The sequence below is a fragment of the Aspergillus terreus genome, genomic scaffold (genome assembly GCF_000149615.1).
Source record: "Aspergillus terreus NIH2624 scaffold_6 genomic scaffold, whole genome shotgun sequence".
Classification (NCBI taxonomy): domain Eukaryota; kingdom Fungi; phylum Ascomycota; class Eurotiomycetes; order Eurotiales; family Aspergillaceae; genus Aspergillus; species Aspergillus terreus.
In genome coordinates, this window is record NT_165929.1 from 319,616 (window position 1) to 335,407 (window position 15,792).

General features: G+C 52.2%; 7 protein-coding genes across 7 annotated transcripts; 5 read left to right on the forward strand and 2 right to left on the reverse strand.

The window, feature by feature from the left end:
• Positions 1-1,384: 1,384 nt before the first annotated feature.
• On the forward strand, positions 1,385-2,769 carry ATEG_04361 (uncharacterized protein; the record flags this gene model as incomplete). Its single annotated transcript, XM_001213539.1, has 3 exons — positions 1,385-1,453; positions 1,586-2,337; positions 2,385-2,769. The coding sequence occupies 3 exons, from the start codon at positions 1,385-1,387 to the stop codon at positions 2,767-2,769; spliced, it is 1,206 nt and encodes a 401-aa protein (XP_001213539.1).
• Positions 2,770-3,334: 565 nt separating this feature from the next.
• Positions 3,335-5,399, forward strand: ATEG_04362 (gamma-glutamyltransferase; the record flags this gene model as incomplete). Its single annotated transcript, XM_001213540.1, has 6 exons — positions 3,335-3,621; positions 3,720-3,866; positions 3,923-4,502; positions 4,552-4,712; positions 4,762-4,895; positions 4,951-5,399. 6 exons carry the CDS (start codon positions 3,335-3,337, stop codon positions 5,397-5,399), a joined length of 1,758 nt encoding a protein of 585 aa, XP_001213540.1.
• An 839-nt stretch (positions 5,400-6,238) lies between these two features.
• On the reverse strand, positions 6,239-7,900 carry ATEG_04363 (uncharacterized protein; the record flags this gene model as incomplete). Its single annotated transcript, XM_001213541.1, has 8 exons — positions 6,239-6,405; positions 6,465-6,574; positions 6,633-6,831; positions 6,896-7,108; positions 7,161-7,337; positions 7,387-7,561; positions 7,616-7,812; positions 7,864-7,900. 8 exons carry the CDS (start codon positions 7,898-7,900, stop codon positions 6,239-6,241), a joined length of 1,275 nt encoding a protein of 424 aa, XP_001213541.1.
• A 617-nt stretch (positions 7,901-8,517) lies between these two features.
• ATEG_04364 (uncharacterized protein) lies at positions 8,518-9,237 on the reverse strand (the record flags this gene model as incomplete). Its single annotated transcript, XM_001213542.1, has 3 exons — positions 8,518-8,787; positions 8,833-9,000; positions 9,049-9,237. 3 exons carry the CDS (start codon positions 9,235-9,237, stop codon positions 8,518-8,520), a joined length of 627 nt encoding a protein of 208 aa, XP_001213542.1.
• A 1,936-nt stretch (positions 9,238-11,173) lies between these two features.
• ATEG_04365 (uncharacterized protein) lies at positions 11,174-11,708 on the forward strand (the record flags this gene model as incomplete). The annotated part of the gene is made up of 2 exons (XM_001213543.1): positions 11,174-11,246; positions 11,302-11,708. 2 exons carry the CDS (start codon positions 11,174-11,176, stop codon positions 11,706-11,708), a joined length of 480 nt encoding a protein of 159 aa, XP_001213543.1.
• A 580-nt stretch (positions 11,709-12,288) lies between these two features.
• ATEG_04366 (uncharacterized protein) lies at positions 12,289-14,158 on the forward strand (the record flags this gene model as incomplete). The annotated part of the gene is made up of 2 exons (XM_001213544.1): positions 12,289-12,321; positions 12,422-14,158. 2 exons carry the CDS (start codon positions 12,289-12,291, stop codon positions 14,156-14,158), a joined length of 1,770 nt encoding a protein of 589 aa, XP_001213544.1.
• Positions 14,159-14,703: 545 nt separating this feature from the next.
• Positions 14,704-15,279, forward strand: ATEG_04367 (uncharacterized protein; the record flags this gene model as incomplete). Its single annotated transcript, XM_001213545.1, has 1 exon — positions 14,704-15,279. The coding sequence occupies one exon, from the start codon at positions 14,704-14,706 to the stop codon at positions 15,277-15,279; it is 576 nt and encodes a 191-aa protein (XP_001213545.1).
• Between the last annotated feature and the right edge of the window lie 513 nt (positions 15,280-15,792).

Sequence of the window (15,792 nt, forward strand, 5' to 3'; positions counted from 1 at the left end):
GTGGGTTCCTTGTACGTAGTCGTCGCAGTCAACGTTGATTCTTCTGTTTCCTTTCGGATTCGCACGATGTGAGGACGCCGTTCGCCACCGGCCGTATGGAGTACACGATGGGGACATGAGATTGATAAGATTATCCGGGTCTCCCTCGTTATCAATCAATGAATCGCCAAGTCAGCCCGCCCGATGTAGGTACCGAGCTCCTCCGATATCGTCACTTGGCTACCCCATTCAACAGACTTTTTAGAAGCCACGAAGAAATTCATGACATAACACATTAGGTGGGTTTTCCTCGAAAAAGCAACTCTACATCCTTGTGTCACTATCCTCCGACTGCATGCCGGTAACGTATAGCCCTCTGGTCTGCGCAGACCAGCACTGTCTCCCACTCGAACTGAGTGTACTCCGTACAGACTCATGTTGCAGTCGGCGTCTCAAAGCTTGACATTGCTTCTCCACAAGGTTAAATTAGTTTGGATGCTCACAATGCAGGCGGTAATATAAGGATCTGCTAGACGGAGCGCCGAGAGCCTTTAGCAGCCAATTGCGGCGGTTTCATTTACTAGTTGTGCAAGGGCTGAATGGGAGGGATTTTCATAAAGGCTCTCGTTGTGTTTCACCTGGAGACCTGCGGTGACATGTTGACCCCCTTGTATCCAGTTGGCTTCCTATGCATGAAGGTCTCAATCCCTTTTCCCCACAGCCTTCATTCGCGTCGTTCTGTAGTCGCACATAATTTCTGATATAATTGATCAGCTCAGACCTCCCCTTGCAGTGCTCGAAACGATCATCGGCTGTACAGGACAACGCCTGAATTCCGTTGTGATATACTGGTCGAAACACTATAGAACAGACTCTAGTGTTCAGAATCTATATCCACCCGCTTCTTCCGGTCTGTACTAGATACCACCCCCCAGAGTAGTGAAAACTAGGAAGAACCTCTGCACTACCTATTACATGCCATGATGTAAAAGGTCTGCAACGGCATGTTTCTATGTTCCTCTCAACGTACAGAAGATATCTGGAGACATGGATATCCATGTCCATGTGATTGTCACAAGAATTGACAGACCGTCGGTGCCTCAGGTATCAGCCTCGGCAGGCTAAACTCCCGACAGCCGACCGCCAAGGAAAGGACGATGGACTGACCCAAATGAGGATTGTTCCGGATGGAAAAACAACAGATGAAGAAGAGCTGATGGTCAATGTCTCTGTTGCTTTTTAATCCTTAATTCTCTTTGGACAATCCATCAGCCACCGGCCACTGTCAACTGTCCACTGTCAACTGGTGCAGCGACCGCCTGTGTTTCCCCAGATTCTCCCCCTACGTCATCCGCTTTCCTCATCAATTGTTGCCTTTAATTGCCCTTTATGCCCTCACGCCCTCATGCCCTCCCGTCGCAGTCACACCAAGTCCCGGAAGGGATGTCTCCAATGTAAACGAAGACATGTCAAGGTCAGTGCATTCGCATTCCACATGGTCCGTCTCTGTCTCGTACCGCCGGGTCGCGTGGCTTCCGGTGACCAGACTTGACATTGCATCGCTTCTCTGGTAGTACCTGGTAGTACTCTCGGTTAACACCAACAGTGCGACGAAGATACCCCCAAGTGTGGTCTCTGCAAAAAGCGAAAGCTGGACTGTACCTATCCCCCACCCACCAGCGACGCCGACAGCCAGCAACTGTCCCCGTCCCGGGATGGAGTGGAAACCGGGTCGACCGGCGAGCTCCCGCTGCCCACGCGCATGCTCGAAATGCGACTATTCCATCTCTATCTCACCGAGACTTACGTCACCGTCTCCCAGGGCGAGCTCGACGCCGACCATTTCCAGCGCATCGTGCCGCGCATGGCCACTGCGCATCCGTACTTGCTCGACGCCCTCCTCGCCCTCACGGCGCTGCATCAAGCGTCAATGGAACCCGGCGATAACCGGCCGTGGCTTGAGGCCGCGCTGAAATACCAGAGTCGGGCGTGTTCCGCGCTCGGCCAGGTGCTCGCAGACTTTACCCTGGACAACTGCGGACCCGCTTTTATCTGTTCCATCTTTATCATGCTTTCTGTCACGGCATACCCGTGCATCACCAGGGACAGCTACATGTTTGACCCGCTCTCACAGGTGCTGGAAATTCGCCGGCTGATCGCCGGTTGCTCGTTTCTCTTCCAGCAGCTTGGGCAATTGGAGCATCCCGGGGAAATGCAGAAGTGGCTGCGCTACAAGGAGGATGATCAGTTGGAGGAGGATAGTAAACTGGAAGAGTATGTTTCGCTTTCTGGGATCGTCTGGATGAAAGCTGACGAGTTTAGGGAGTACCAAGTAGCTAGTTTCCAGCAACTACGGAGGTACGCTTCCCATATACCCAGTCTAATACTACTGCTGATGCGCTCAGTGAACTGGCCGACTCCCTACATCGCGTGGAAAAGAAGATTGAGGCCCTTGACGATCCGCACAAAACCACATACCGCAACACCTGGGCGTTTCTCCTAGAAGCGGTGAATCGATGGCCCTGGGGCCGGCCAAACGGGGGCGTCATCGCCTGGCCGATCAACATCAGCGAGGACTACATCGCGCTGCTGAAGCAAGGGGAGTGGCCGGCTCGGATATTATTCCTACATTACGGCGTCGGGATGCACTTGTTTTCACATCGATGGTTTGTCCGGGACTGGGGCCGACGGCTGGTGGCCGCGGTGCTGCAGCCGTTGGCCGACGAGATTCCCACCGAGTGGGCGGAGACGATCGAGTGGACGAAACGCGCCGTGGGACTGGATCCGTAGAGATCAGCAATGAAGAGTGTCAGCAACCTCCTGGTACGGTGGTGTACTGAGGCACTAGAAGCCCTGGAGGCAATAGAGCATTAGTAACCTCGGCGAGAACGACCAATCCAGCCACGGAAAAGCTTATCTTTGTTGTGGAGGCACGAGACCTTATCTTCCACCTTTATCTTACCTACGCGGTATCGTACACTTGGATGTCTTCATGTCTCTCCTATACCTCGCTGGGGTCAACCTTAAGGCGTGGGCCATAACAGTCGACGGCAGGGGTCGTCATCCTACGGACTAGTACCGAGTGTATGCGTGGGCCGCCATGGCTGAGATGACTGGGATGTTCCGACGCAGCGGGGAAGATGAGGAGAAACAGGTCCGTGAGATCCCTCCTAAACTCACATATAAAAACCCACTTCTCTGATGCTATATCACGCAATCCCGCGGTGCGATTGTATTGTCCTGCAGACTGACACCCCCTTTCCAGCCTCTCCTGGCCCCTTTAAATTCCCCGACCGCGTATCCCCCTCGATCCTACACCGACCTGTCCAATGACCGCAGCACCCTGGCTTCCACCATGCTGCGTGCCCTGAAAATCTCCCTGTCAATCGCGTTAGTGGTGGTCTTGGTGGTGGTACACCTGCCCAGTGTCCATTCGACCCCCCTTGTCCTCTCGCCTCGGTATCAGGGGCTGGAACATGGATCCGATCATCTCGGAGAAGGCAAACTGGGTGCTGTTGCAAGCGAAAGTGCCCTCTGCAGTCACCATGGGACGGAGATGTTGAAAAAGGGCGGCAATGCGGCCGATGCGGTGAGCACGATATCACTTTGGACGTGGGAGGTGAGCGCTAAGATATCCGATATGTAGATGGTTGCGACCATGTTCTGCGTGGGTGTTGTCGGTCAGTCACCCTTCCGAACCTCAGGTACTCCGAGCTGACAATACCAGGTATGTACCACAGTGGCATTGGAGGCGGCGGATTTATGCTGGTGAAGGCGCCCAACGGATCGTACGAGTTCATCGACTTCCGGGAAACTGCACCTGCCGCCGCGTTCGAAGACATGTACACCAACAACACCGACGGCTCGACCACCGGAGGTCTCGCGAGGTACGTCCTTGTCACCGTCTCCGACCCCAGCCCCCGCGCCACTAACACGACCGCAGCGGCGTCCCCGGCGAGGTCCGCGGTCTGGAACACCTCCACAAGAAGTACGGCACCCTGCCCTGGGCGACCGTCATGCAGCCGGCCATCGACACTGCGCGCAACGGGTTCCCGGTCACCGCCGATCTGGTGCGCTACATGGAGTCCGCCGTCGGGACCGGTGAAGACTTCCTGGTAAATGATCCAACGTGGGCGATCGACTTTGCGCCGAACGGCACCCGACTCGGTCTGGGGGATATCATCACGCGTCGGCGCTACGCGGATACCCTCGAGACGATCGCGCGGCAAGGACCCGATGCGCTGTACAGCGGACCGATCGCAGAGACGATGATCCAGGCCCTGCAAGCGGCCAATGGCACGATGACCCTGGACGACCTGCGCAACTACACCGTTGCTATTCGGAACATATCGCAGATCGATTATCGCGGGTACAAGATTACGAGTACGACGGCGCCGTCCAGCGGGATCGTCGCCATGAGCATCCTCAAGATCGTGGATGGGTACCGTGACTTTTTTACGCCGAGTAACGTCAACCTGAGTACCCATCGGCTGGATGAGGCGATGCGCTTTGCCTATGGGCAGGTGGGTGATTGTGTTTCTTTTCCGGATGATCAGAGCTGATGTGGTGCAGAGATCGCTTCTTGGTGACCCGGCTTTCGTGGAGGGCATGGGCGAGTACCAGGAGGATATCCTGAAGAAGGTTACGGTCGACGATGTCCGGAGTCGGATCTCGGACGCTAGAACGCAGAACGTGTCTGCTTACGATCCGGATGGGTTCGAGAGCCTCAACACGTATGCCCCCTTGTATTCTTCGGCTAGACTGAGTTACTCATTTTCCCAGGCCTGGAACCTCTCACATCGCCACGGCCGACCATTCCGGCTTCGCAATCACCGCCATCACCACGATCAACCTACTCTTCGGAAGTAAGGTCATGGTGCCGGAGACAGGCATCATCATGAACAACGAAATGGATGGTGCGTTACCACCAGACCCTGCCCCATGGCTACGTAACACCGCTAATGAAACCAGACTTCTCAACCCCCGGGTCCTCCAACTCATTCGGCTACATCCCCTCCCCAGCAAACTACATCCGCCCAGGCAAACGCCCGCTTTCCTCCATCACCCCCGCGATTGTCACGCACCCCAACGGCACCGTCTTCTTCGTCGCCGGCTCCGCAGGTGGCAGTCGCATCATCACCGCCACCGTGCAGAATATCATCCACGCCGTCGACCAGGGCATGTCGGCCGCGGAGGCGCTCGCGCAGCCGCGTCTACACGATCAGCTCGTTCCGAACCAGGTGAGCTTCGAGTATGCGTACGATAACCAGACCGTGGCGTTCATGAAGGCCCGCGGCCATAACGTCACCTGGGTGGCGCCGGGGGAGAGCTCCGCGCAGGCTATTCGCGTCTTGCCGAATGGGACTTTTGATGCGGCGGGTGAGCCGAGACAGAAGGCTTCTGGGGGGTTTGCCGTCTAGGTTCATGTTGGTGTGATAATATAGACATGCGTGTATGGGATGAGGATGGGAATGTAGTTTTGACTGGGGTATTGTGGTTTCGGTGGAGGATTCTAGCTTATCTGATAGACTTTTGGAGGAATATAGAAGTCCCCAACCAAAGTACTGTGCCAGGAAGCGAATACAGACGACGTTCTCGAGGAAGGAAGCGCCACCGAAGAACGAACCGTGAAGCATGCTAGGTCGAGTCACACACTATCAGGTAGCCAACCACCCATTTCACAATCTCGGCATGACCTTGGAGAAGCCTAATAGCCACTTGAACATGCATGCCCGCACCGGCGCGCCGATGGCACATTCACGCCAGCGTTGTGCTCCATCAGGTCGATTGTGATGGCACTTGCTATAGAATCGCCCCTGGATAGACGTCCATCTCCCAAGTCTCGGAGGCATTGACATCTGTCTCTGCGGCGAACGTGCTTTCGCTGTATTTGAATATCTTGAGGTAGAAGGCATGGTATGGTTTCGCCTGGGCCTGCAGGACCCATATCCTCCGCGCGTGTTTGTGTATTTGAGGCTGTCAGTAGCCAAGAGTTGAAGAATCCATGGATATATTGTGGAACTAGTCGAGGAGCCCGTGCTTTATTCGAAACTCTAGGATCCGCGACTCGCATTCCAGTTCCTTTGCTTCGAGCTCGAGTCTCTGGCTTCGCAGACGACAGCGTTCTGCCTCCAAACGATGCAATTGCCATTGAATCTCAAGCTCGCGTATCCTGCGACTTGGGGAGTCGGACTGGAGGATGGTGGGACTCCTACGCTACTATTAGTATCGACCTATTTCCGCAACGACATGGTTTTTCTCACCGCGGGCGGCCGTCCGAACGTCGCCGTGAGGGGGACCGAGAACGGCTGGTAGCTTGTATAACGTCTCCTATCCAACGGTCGATAACCGGATCACTTGGTTGAGGGCTATCGTTTGCAGCATCTGGATGCTGGAGCGTGGAAGTGCGCTTGCGTTTCCGAACAACTGTATGATATGGATATTAGCGGAGCCTTGTCTGGGTGCAGGGGCACGTTGATACATACCCTCCACGCAATCGGGAAGATCTACATTGCCGCTTTCTCGACTATTCTGCGTTCGAGGTCGACTTTGTGCAAGGTACTGCTCAATACCGCGTTTATCGATATCCATAGACCTAACATGGCGTCCAATTAGTGATGAGATGCTGCAAGCGGTCTGAGCCAGTGACTTACCCATATATTGTAGCACGAACGTCAGGGTAGGCGCCTTTGAGATACGATCGGTAATGGGCTTCTCGGATGCCATTCGTCTGGTCCCGAACCTCCTGATAAAACTCCGGTATCATCAATGAGTAGGCTTTACATATGCCAGCCGCAATTACTGGATTCTTCTTGTGTTCAGCCCAGTCACGGGTCTTCGGGGATCCGAATTCTATAGTTCCGTAAGCCCGCGGTCTATCAAATGCACACTTACTGAGGAGGCTATTTCGACTTACGTTGAATGAAGGAAATCACGAAGTCATACTCCTGTCGAGTCTCACAAGAGAGCAATGCTCGCATTCTTTCCGAAACATTAAGCTCATCTGGGTCTGGAGCCAATTTTGAAATGTTTCTGAGAAATTGGACAGGACTGAAAATGACGATACTTTTCAGTTGCCATTTCCAGTCACGATGTTGCGGATCGAGGCCCATAAGACACATCCCGAGGCCTGGCAGCTGGTCAGCCATCGCAAGAACTAAGGGAATTCTGTAGCATCTTACCGGTCATCTGTTTCGGACACATGTCGATGACAATCGATTTGATTCCAATGCCATGTAGATAGTGAAATCTCGTCGGTTCCTCACAAACATCGCTGACTAGTTTAAAGACTCTCTGAAAAAGCACTTTGTAACTAGCTGGTGAGTCCTTATCTATAAGGACTCGAAGGAGCGTGATGACTGAATAGTCGTTAGTACCCAGATTACATTTGGCCCTTGGTAGGCTTACCTTTGCCATATTCCTGAAGATATCTCATGAATGTCACTTCCTTAAAAGCGCCTGACCTCTTATCGGTGATGACAACCTCGAAGGATTCGAAAGAACCAAGAAGTTTGAGTTGATCATGATATGCGTAGAAAATCATAATACCACTGTCATCGACAAAGACACTGCGAACGTATTGCTAAAGTGCGTTAGCTGTTGGTCGTTAAGTTTGGTTGAAGCGAATTCTTCATACCTTGTACTCATTATTTACTTTTAATATATGAAGAAGCCGGTATACGTCTTGTCCTTCTGGCCATGAAAGCGCTTTCTCTTTGATTGTAATAGCAGAGATGCGATCTTGGTCCATGAATCTTCTATGAATCCCAGATAAAGTCATGCCATTATACTGCTGACAAAAGGTTTTCATTGTAGGCGCATTGAGAAACAGATCTGGCCAAGTGTTAGCAGCTAGGTAGCTCCGCCTAGAAACTGTTGACATACTGGTTGATAAGTCCGGGCTCTGTCTTCGCTTGATCATATCCAGTATCTCTCCCAGAATTTCCTGTGGGGGCTTATTGGGAGGGGGAGGAGGGTGGGTATGGGTTCCTCTTGAAAGAAACAAGATAAAAGGACATTCTTGTAGGTCCACTGGGATGAGAACGTCGAATGATACTTTGCATCCTAATATAACTAGTGAACCCATGCCCTGTACATGTGCAACTCCTTGTTATGTAAATCAGCCACTAATAATCATCAGTAGGGAAAGTGCTCTTCTGCCTTACCACACTTTGGTCGACGAGATGCTGTTGATTCTACCACTCCACATGGTTCATAGTCCGGTGCATTCGACGATCCAAGAAGCTGTTCCAGAAGATCAAGATCTACGTGAGACTTATGTTTATCCAGAGGTTGACGAAAATGGTTGACAGCAGTCGTGGCTGTGGCACTCGAACAGACAATGAGGAAGGGAGAATCGCCCGGCAATTCCTACCGGATTTAGCAATGGTTCAACAACAAGTGCTGGCATACGTACGTTGTGCTTGAGTCGTTTGAACACTGGAGAACATGACTTTTCAGGGACAGAGCACGCGGTTCCCTTTGAAAACCGCGATTGGACCTCACGAAACAAACTATGGTGCATTAGTATAACAATCATTAAGCTAGCTTCCAGACTTCGAGAGCTTGCCTATATGTCGCTCGCTGCTGGGGACTAGCTTTAGAGCCAGTGAGTGATGTTCGGAGATTGGCCATTTTGGTAAACATCTCCTCAGAGACTTCGGTATGGTGGAGGCTTTTCAGTTCCTCGTGAAGGAACTCGCATGCTTTGGCTCCACTGCAACGGTAGTGAAATTTCTCAACTCGGGTGTTGAGAAACGTGCAATAGATTTGCTTCTTTGATCCAACAAGGTAGCTGGTGTATTGGACCTAGCTAGTCAGTAGCTTGTCGAGGGTGCTAGGCGAGGCACGTACTGATGTTATGGGATGTTTGATCAGATGCGGATGAGCGGCTTTGGTGTTTATCACATATGAGTACCCCACGGGATGTGACTTGGGATATGCGGTCAGGAAATTACAGAAGTCCATGACGACGGAAAGCATGGAATGTCTTGCAGTCGACAGGGGAACCGGGAAGTCGGTCTATCAACACATTAGCCGGTATGGCCATGATTGTATAGTGTGACTTACTAGTTCCCGTATCTGATATGGATCCTCGACAGCAGTATTGCGCTCATGCATGACTTGATTGTCTGCTTCATTCGAAAGCGAGATCCATTCCGTTTCTGAAGCAGGAGCTGGGGGAGTCGACAAATCGACAAGGGTATTAATGACCGTAGGATCATCGCGCAGATAGTCAAAGAGTGTTGAAGAGGCCATTTGCTTGGACTCTTTTGGGGATGATTGATCGGGTTGGGGTGAGCTGAGATATTTCGGATGGTCCGAGGTCTCGGGGCTGAAAGGCCGTTACCTCTCAACTGTGGTCGACTACAGCAAGCCATGTCACCTGACCTGGTGATGGGTGAGCTGAGAACTAGTTTACGACTGAGCTGATCTATACAGTGCAATAAAGATATCTACTACCTACCTACGTAGCTTTCACATATATTATATACATACAAAGGCATCCTACGATCAATTGCGCTGGATATATATCTTGTTCGAAGAGCAACACACTTTCATGTCTATACTGTATGGTTGGATATATATTACTGTGCAGGTACAACAATGTATCAGGCAGACCTTCCCTAAACAACTTCCAGCACCAAGGATACCCACATCTATGTACCCCCTATCACCAACGGCCCTATAAGTTGATCACTCGTGACTGTCGATCCACTGTACTGTACACTTTACTTCGTTTCCCAGTGCGAAGTCGGAGTGCATACAGGTACTCCCAGAAGCATCTGATAATAATGATCTGCATCCCTCGAGATCACATCAGAAACTTTCCGAAGACCATAGAATAGCTGGACCATACGTCTGTGCGGTTCGGCTCTTCCTATGGTGGCTGTACAGGTACAACATCGGGCATAGTTGCGATGCCCCTGCTATACTGGTGATGTGGCAGAACTTTGATGTCAACAAAGAGATCCACTCGATTAATCCACTTACATCACCTCCCCTCTCGTCAGAAGCTACGGACATGGCGCTGCATCTCACCTTTCGTAAGGGGAAAGTACTTGAAGTATTAATAGGGAGCAGCACAATATCGGAACCTATGTATCAAATATTGCGTTTCTCCGAACCCCCATACACTGTGCAATGAAGGGACTGACTGAACACGAACACCATCCGCCATTGTACACATTAAGCTCCGTGGATTATACGGAGCACAGCCTTATTTTCCGCAACCATTCGGGATATGACTGATCGACAGCGGAGAGGAGCCTGTAGTCTAAATTTAAGAACGATAGCGCGGCCGGTGGACCTCAACCGTCTGAATAATCGGCGAACCACGACGCCGCGCATTTACCGACGGCCACTCTTCTGCTGCACTCTAGACAATCTCATCGTCATCAACCAAGGAGTTCAATAGCCGCCGTCTATGAGTGGTGCCCCCCGTACCTGATGGGTCGTTGGGCTACCCCGGAGAAGATCGGCGGAGCCGCGTGTGCAGCGGACCTAATTCCTTCGGTCTTCATGGAGGTGCCATACCCTTGCATGGCCCCTCCACTTGGTATGCGCCGCATTCCAAGCCACAGTACTCAATGAACCCATTTAGTATGTCCCTGATGAAGTCATCCTGGAGAAGGGTGGGAGAGGTTTTGAGCGAGGGTGCGCATTGTATAGGATATTGGCTACTGAATACCGGTTGAGTTGGACTGAGCTATTCGATGGAGCACTTGCAGTTGACCACGGAGTAACTAATCCACTTATAGGCGCCGTCACTAGCACCCAAAATGGTGTCAACATGGTCAATCAGGGGATCTCTTGAGCTCAATTCGGCATCCTCGAATATTCCCCCGGCAGCTCGGAGTCTAGAACTTGGCATTGAAGCTCCACCCTCGCTCGTCGGATGCAGCTTCGCACTGGCTACATTCGAACGCAGTTACCTCGTTTAGTAGGATCTGCTGTATACGACATCCATCACTACCATGCCACGTAAAGCCCGTCGTCATGTCGGATGGCTATGGCGCGAGTTGAAGATATCTATGGAAAAACGCTCGGATGAGAGCCTGGAGACAAAGGTATAAAAGGAACGTCAAGCCCAGCTGCATCGTGGACATCATCATCAATCAACCCAAACATCGAAGCCTTCCAAACAAGACCACATCCCAAATCACCTCTGCAGTTCAACTTGCAAACCATCACCATGAAGATCTCTGCGATTATGTCCACCTTTATGGTTGCCGGCCTCGTTGCCGCTGCTCCTCCGGCCCCTGCTCGTACGTATCTTCGCAGATGGACCAGAATACTCTCTTCTAACCGATTGTCTTCTAGCTACTACTACCGATCTCCAGCCCCAGGGCCCTCCTCCTACCGGTGGTCCTCTCCCCCCCAAGGCCCCTGAGAACGACAACGACAAGCGTGACAACGTTCCTCCGCCTCAGGGCCCTGCTCCAAAGAAGCCGGCGCCCCCCAAGCGTGGTGATGTCCCTCCTCCTGCTCCCAAGGAGCCCCAGCCCCAGCCTGAGGACGGTCCCCACGGCAAGCGTGGTGATGTTCCTCCTCCTGCCCCGAAGGGCCCCAAGCAGGATGGCGCGCACCCTAAGCGGGGAGATGTCCCTCCTCCTCCCAAGGGGGAGCAGCCTCAGCCCCAGCCTCAGCACCCCAAGCGTGGTGATGTCCCCCCTCCCAAGGGAGCGAAGCCTCAGCCCCAGCCCCAGCCCCCCAAGAACGGTAACTAGAGGGCAGGTCGTGGCTAATTAGAGGACTGCGCAAGAGTATCTTCGCGGTCCGGAGCACGTGTCGGTCATGCTTGGAGTGAACGCGGCATATTTCAAGAGTTCACTTATAAGTGGCTGTCTCTCTTTCTTTTCTCTTTGTCTCCAGCTGGATAATTCTCTGTATTGATATTGTTTCGTCTGAAATACAACAAGTGCACTTGCATCAATGTCGGTAGCTACTGTGTAGAAGACGCGTGTGGTCTGTAGAACCTGTCCAAAATAAGAGGCGACAACAGAGGAATACAATGTAAACATTACCTAATTGGCGAGTTGCATCAGTCTCGGTACACAGTCATAGTTGAAGAGCCATGGTGGGATATGGTTCGGACAAGTACAATCGGACGAGGGGGATCTGATCTATCTAAAAGTGGTCCGTGCGTGGTCGCGGGTCTCCGCGTCGCGAAGGAGAGTCAATTTCCACTTCAGCTGTCTCCTCCACCCAGATTCCCTTCCAGCACTCATGACTGCAATGGACTGTGCCTTCTAGTCTATTATTATCACGACCTTAATAGCGATTATTGTGTTATTGGCTTCCAAAACCATGGCAGCTTCCAGGTCGGACATGGCATTCGGAGTTTGAAGCGTGAGCGCACACTACCTACCTACAATCTGCTACAAGGAGCACCTGCTGCAACCTGAGAAGGCCCAGTTACTAACAGAACATCTACCAGTAGTGTTCCCACCGAACCCCGCCAACTTTCGTCCTATTCGCTTTCCTCAAACCTACTGGCCATGATTCTTCCCTCATGACCTCGCAACTCCCCACGAGCAACCTGCTCGTTCGCGTGATATCACAGAAATTCCGACAGCTCCTAGGCCAGTCAACAGACACCTCAAACGACGATAAGGTTGCAACCACCGGTGTCAACCAAGATAACGCCGCCATGGGGTCCTCCGATGGGGCTTCGCCCTTCCTTCCCCCTCCTACACTCGACGTCAACCCCGCAAAGTTCGAGCAGGGCGACGATTTCGTCCAAGGCATAATGGATGAGATCCTCACCGACGAGGCCGAGTATGACCGGAGCTTTGACGAGTACACTGGGACTCGGCCAGCCTCCGTCGACCGAGAAGATGAGCAATCGGAGTCCGCCTCTGAGGGGATCAACGTCGCGGCGGAGACAGAAGAACACTCCGAAAAGATGCTCCCCTACTCAAGTCCTTGTCCTTCTTACAAGAGACACAAGCTGCAACAGGGTAAGGAATCCAGCAACAGCAGTGAGAACGAGGACGAGAGTGACCAGGATGCCGCGTCAAGTTCCGCAGAGTCGTCTTCAGAGGGAAGTTCTGAGCATGTCGATGATGAAAAGGAGGAAGAGCGTCGGCGAGAAGAATTCATTCTTGAGCCTTTGAGCTTTACCCAGCGGGAGGAGTTTCTACACTTTATCAAAATCCACCCCTTCGTCTGGCAACGGCCTATCCGGCGGACCGCACGGCGCCAGTTCCTGCGCGATGTATGCGATAAAGCCTCGGAGATTGGGTTGGACCAGGAAAGGATCGCGCTACTTGAGAGACACGTCCGGAAGCTGTACCTAGAGATCCGCAAAATCGACGCTGATCCTGAAGGCTCGGAGTTTGGTCCTGAGCTTGACGATGAGTACGTGCCTACGGGACCGGCCAACACTCAGAAGAGGAAGTGGGACAGCGACAAGGAATCGAGCTCGAAATTCAGAAGGATCAAGCGGGAGTTTTCCGAGGAAATACCCCCTGGACGCTTGGCTTCTGACCATGATGTTGATCGAGAAGTCGATACTCTCAGTATGGAAGATTCGGCTATCTCTGTCTCCGAAGGGGACTCCTCTCAGACAAATCTTGATCATGCGAGACCGGACCTTGCGCAGGAGTCTTCTTTCGAGAAAGAATCGGGTAGTGATGAGGTTGCGAGTAAAGGCCCGGGTGTTGAGGAAGCCGCAGACGCAGTGAAATCTGCACCTGAACCTCTCGAACAGTTTAAATCGCCACAGATGGCCTCAAGGCCCAAGAGCACCAGGACACCTCCACGCAGTCCCGATGATGCTAAGAAGGGCAGCTCTTCTACTTCCCGTAAACGCTCTTCACACATGCCTTCCTCCCATGCTACTCCCTCGGAGAAGATTGTTGTTGTTCTTGACTCCAGCAGTTCCAAGTCATCCAATGCACCCGATTCCGACTCAGTATCGGGCACCACCTCAAATGCAGACAAGAAGAAGTTGCAACGGGAAAAGAAAAGAATGAAAAAGCGAAACCGGCGCCAGGCAAAAAAGGACAAAAAACGCCGCGACAGTCTTCCGAACGAAAACACGGCCTTGAGTGAAAGCCAACCGAAAAGTCATGTTCCAAGCAAGAAAACCGGCGCGAAGGCAAAGAAGAACAGTGCCACTGACCACGGAAACACTGCTTTTGATGACAACTATTGGGACTTGACGGATTTTTAAAGTCCGATGATTCGCATGGGCTGACCGCCCGCGATGAGGTGAGGTCGAAGTATTTTGTATACCCACGGAAGACGAAGAAGAGACACGCCGCAATTCAGCATGGTAGGGGGAATGAGTCTCTTGATTCTAATAAATCGCTCCCGGAAGACACGAGTGATGTCCCGAGAGAATACGGCACTTCAAATCAAGATTACCCAACAACACGCCTCTCGCCGCCTGAGGAGCAATTTGAACCAGGATCGCGAGACACCCCCCGCACGCCAACAAAGAACAATACTCGTGAGCCGTTGGATGCTCTTCCGTTGAAACAGCCCCGGATTAAGCTACCCAAAGTTTCACCCTACTTTCCAGAGCCTCTTGTTGATCCAGAGTCGTGCCTCCCCTTTCCACCCATTGATGCACCGTCTTTTGGACTTGTTCAAGAGCAGTTGGCACATGATCCATTCCGCTTGTTGATCGCGACGATTTTCCTTAACCGGACCCGCGGGGGAGTTGCGCTTCCGGTTCTTTTCCAGATATTTGAAGATTACCCTACTATCGAGGCTATGGCGGCGGCTGAACTTCCAGTTTTGGTGTCCAAGATCCATCGTCTGGGGTTCCAGAATCAACGAGCGAAGAAGTGTATTGGGCTTGCACAAACCTGGCTCGCCCATCCCCCGACCAGAGGGAGAAGATACCGCAGACTAAACTACCCTCGACGAGCAGACGGACGTGATGTTAGACCCGACGAATGCGTTACAGACGATGATCCTCGTGTTGCTTGGGAGATCGCCCATTTACCTGGAGTCGGAGACTATTCTTTGGATAGCTGGCGGATCTTTTGCCGAGACGAACTTCGCGGTCTTGCCATGGACTGGAAAGGCACCGGGTCCACAGATAGCGACTTCATGCCCGAGTGGAAGTCGGTTCTCCCGCAAGACAAGGAATTGCGGGCGTACCTGACGTGGATGTGGCTCAAGGAAGGATGGGTCTGGGACCGGCATTCGGGGAAGCTGAGTCGGGCGTCAGAGAAGACCATGCGGGCAGCTCGTCGAGGGGGTGTTGCTTTTGAAGAGAATGGACATTGGGTCTTGGAGACATCGCCTGTGAAGAAAGCGGCAAATGGGATGACTTGGAGTTAGGATATGAGTGGACTTGTGCTTGCAATGTTGTGGAGTTGACACGGTTAAGGATACCCAAAGATACTGCGATTATGGATATTGTAAAGACAATTCAAAATGCGTTGTAATTGATTCCTCTATACTTCTATCGTGGGGTTCGGGCTGAAGGAACTTGTCCAGTCCACACCACCACATCGCTGCCATGTCAACAACTTCAACTTCGCATCACCATTCCAAACCCTCATGATACATTCTGTCTACTGATTCTACCGGGAGAATCGTGGCATCATCCTTCAAGGAACCGAACTTCACGGAACCTCCCACTTGTCGGGCTTCCATGCAGCGACTAACGGCCCACCACGTCACTGGGCCTCACTAACTAGTTAACTAACTACCTAGCGAACTACGGAGCTACAACGGAACTAATCGATTAGTTTCTACTAATGAGGAAGTGTTCAAGAGAATTCTCCGCTAAACGAATCGCATAAGGAATAAAACCACTGCGGGGGCTCCAGCCTCTCTCTCTCTCTCTCT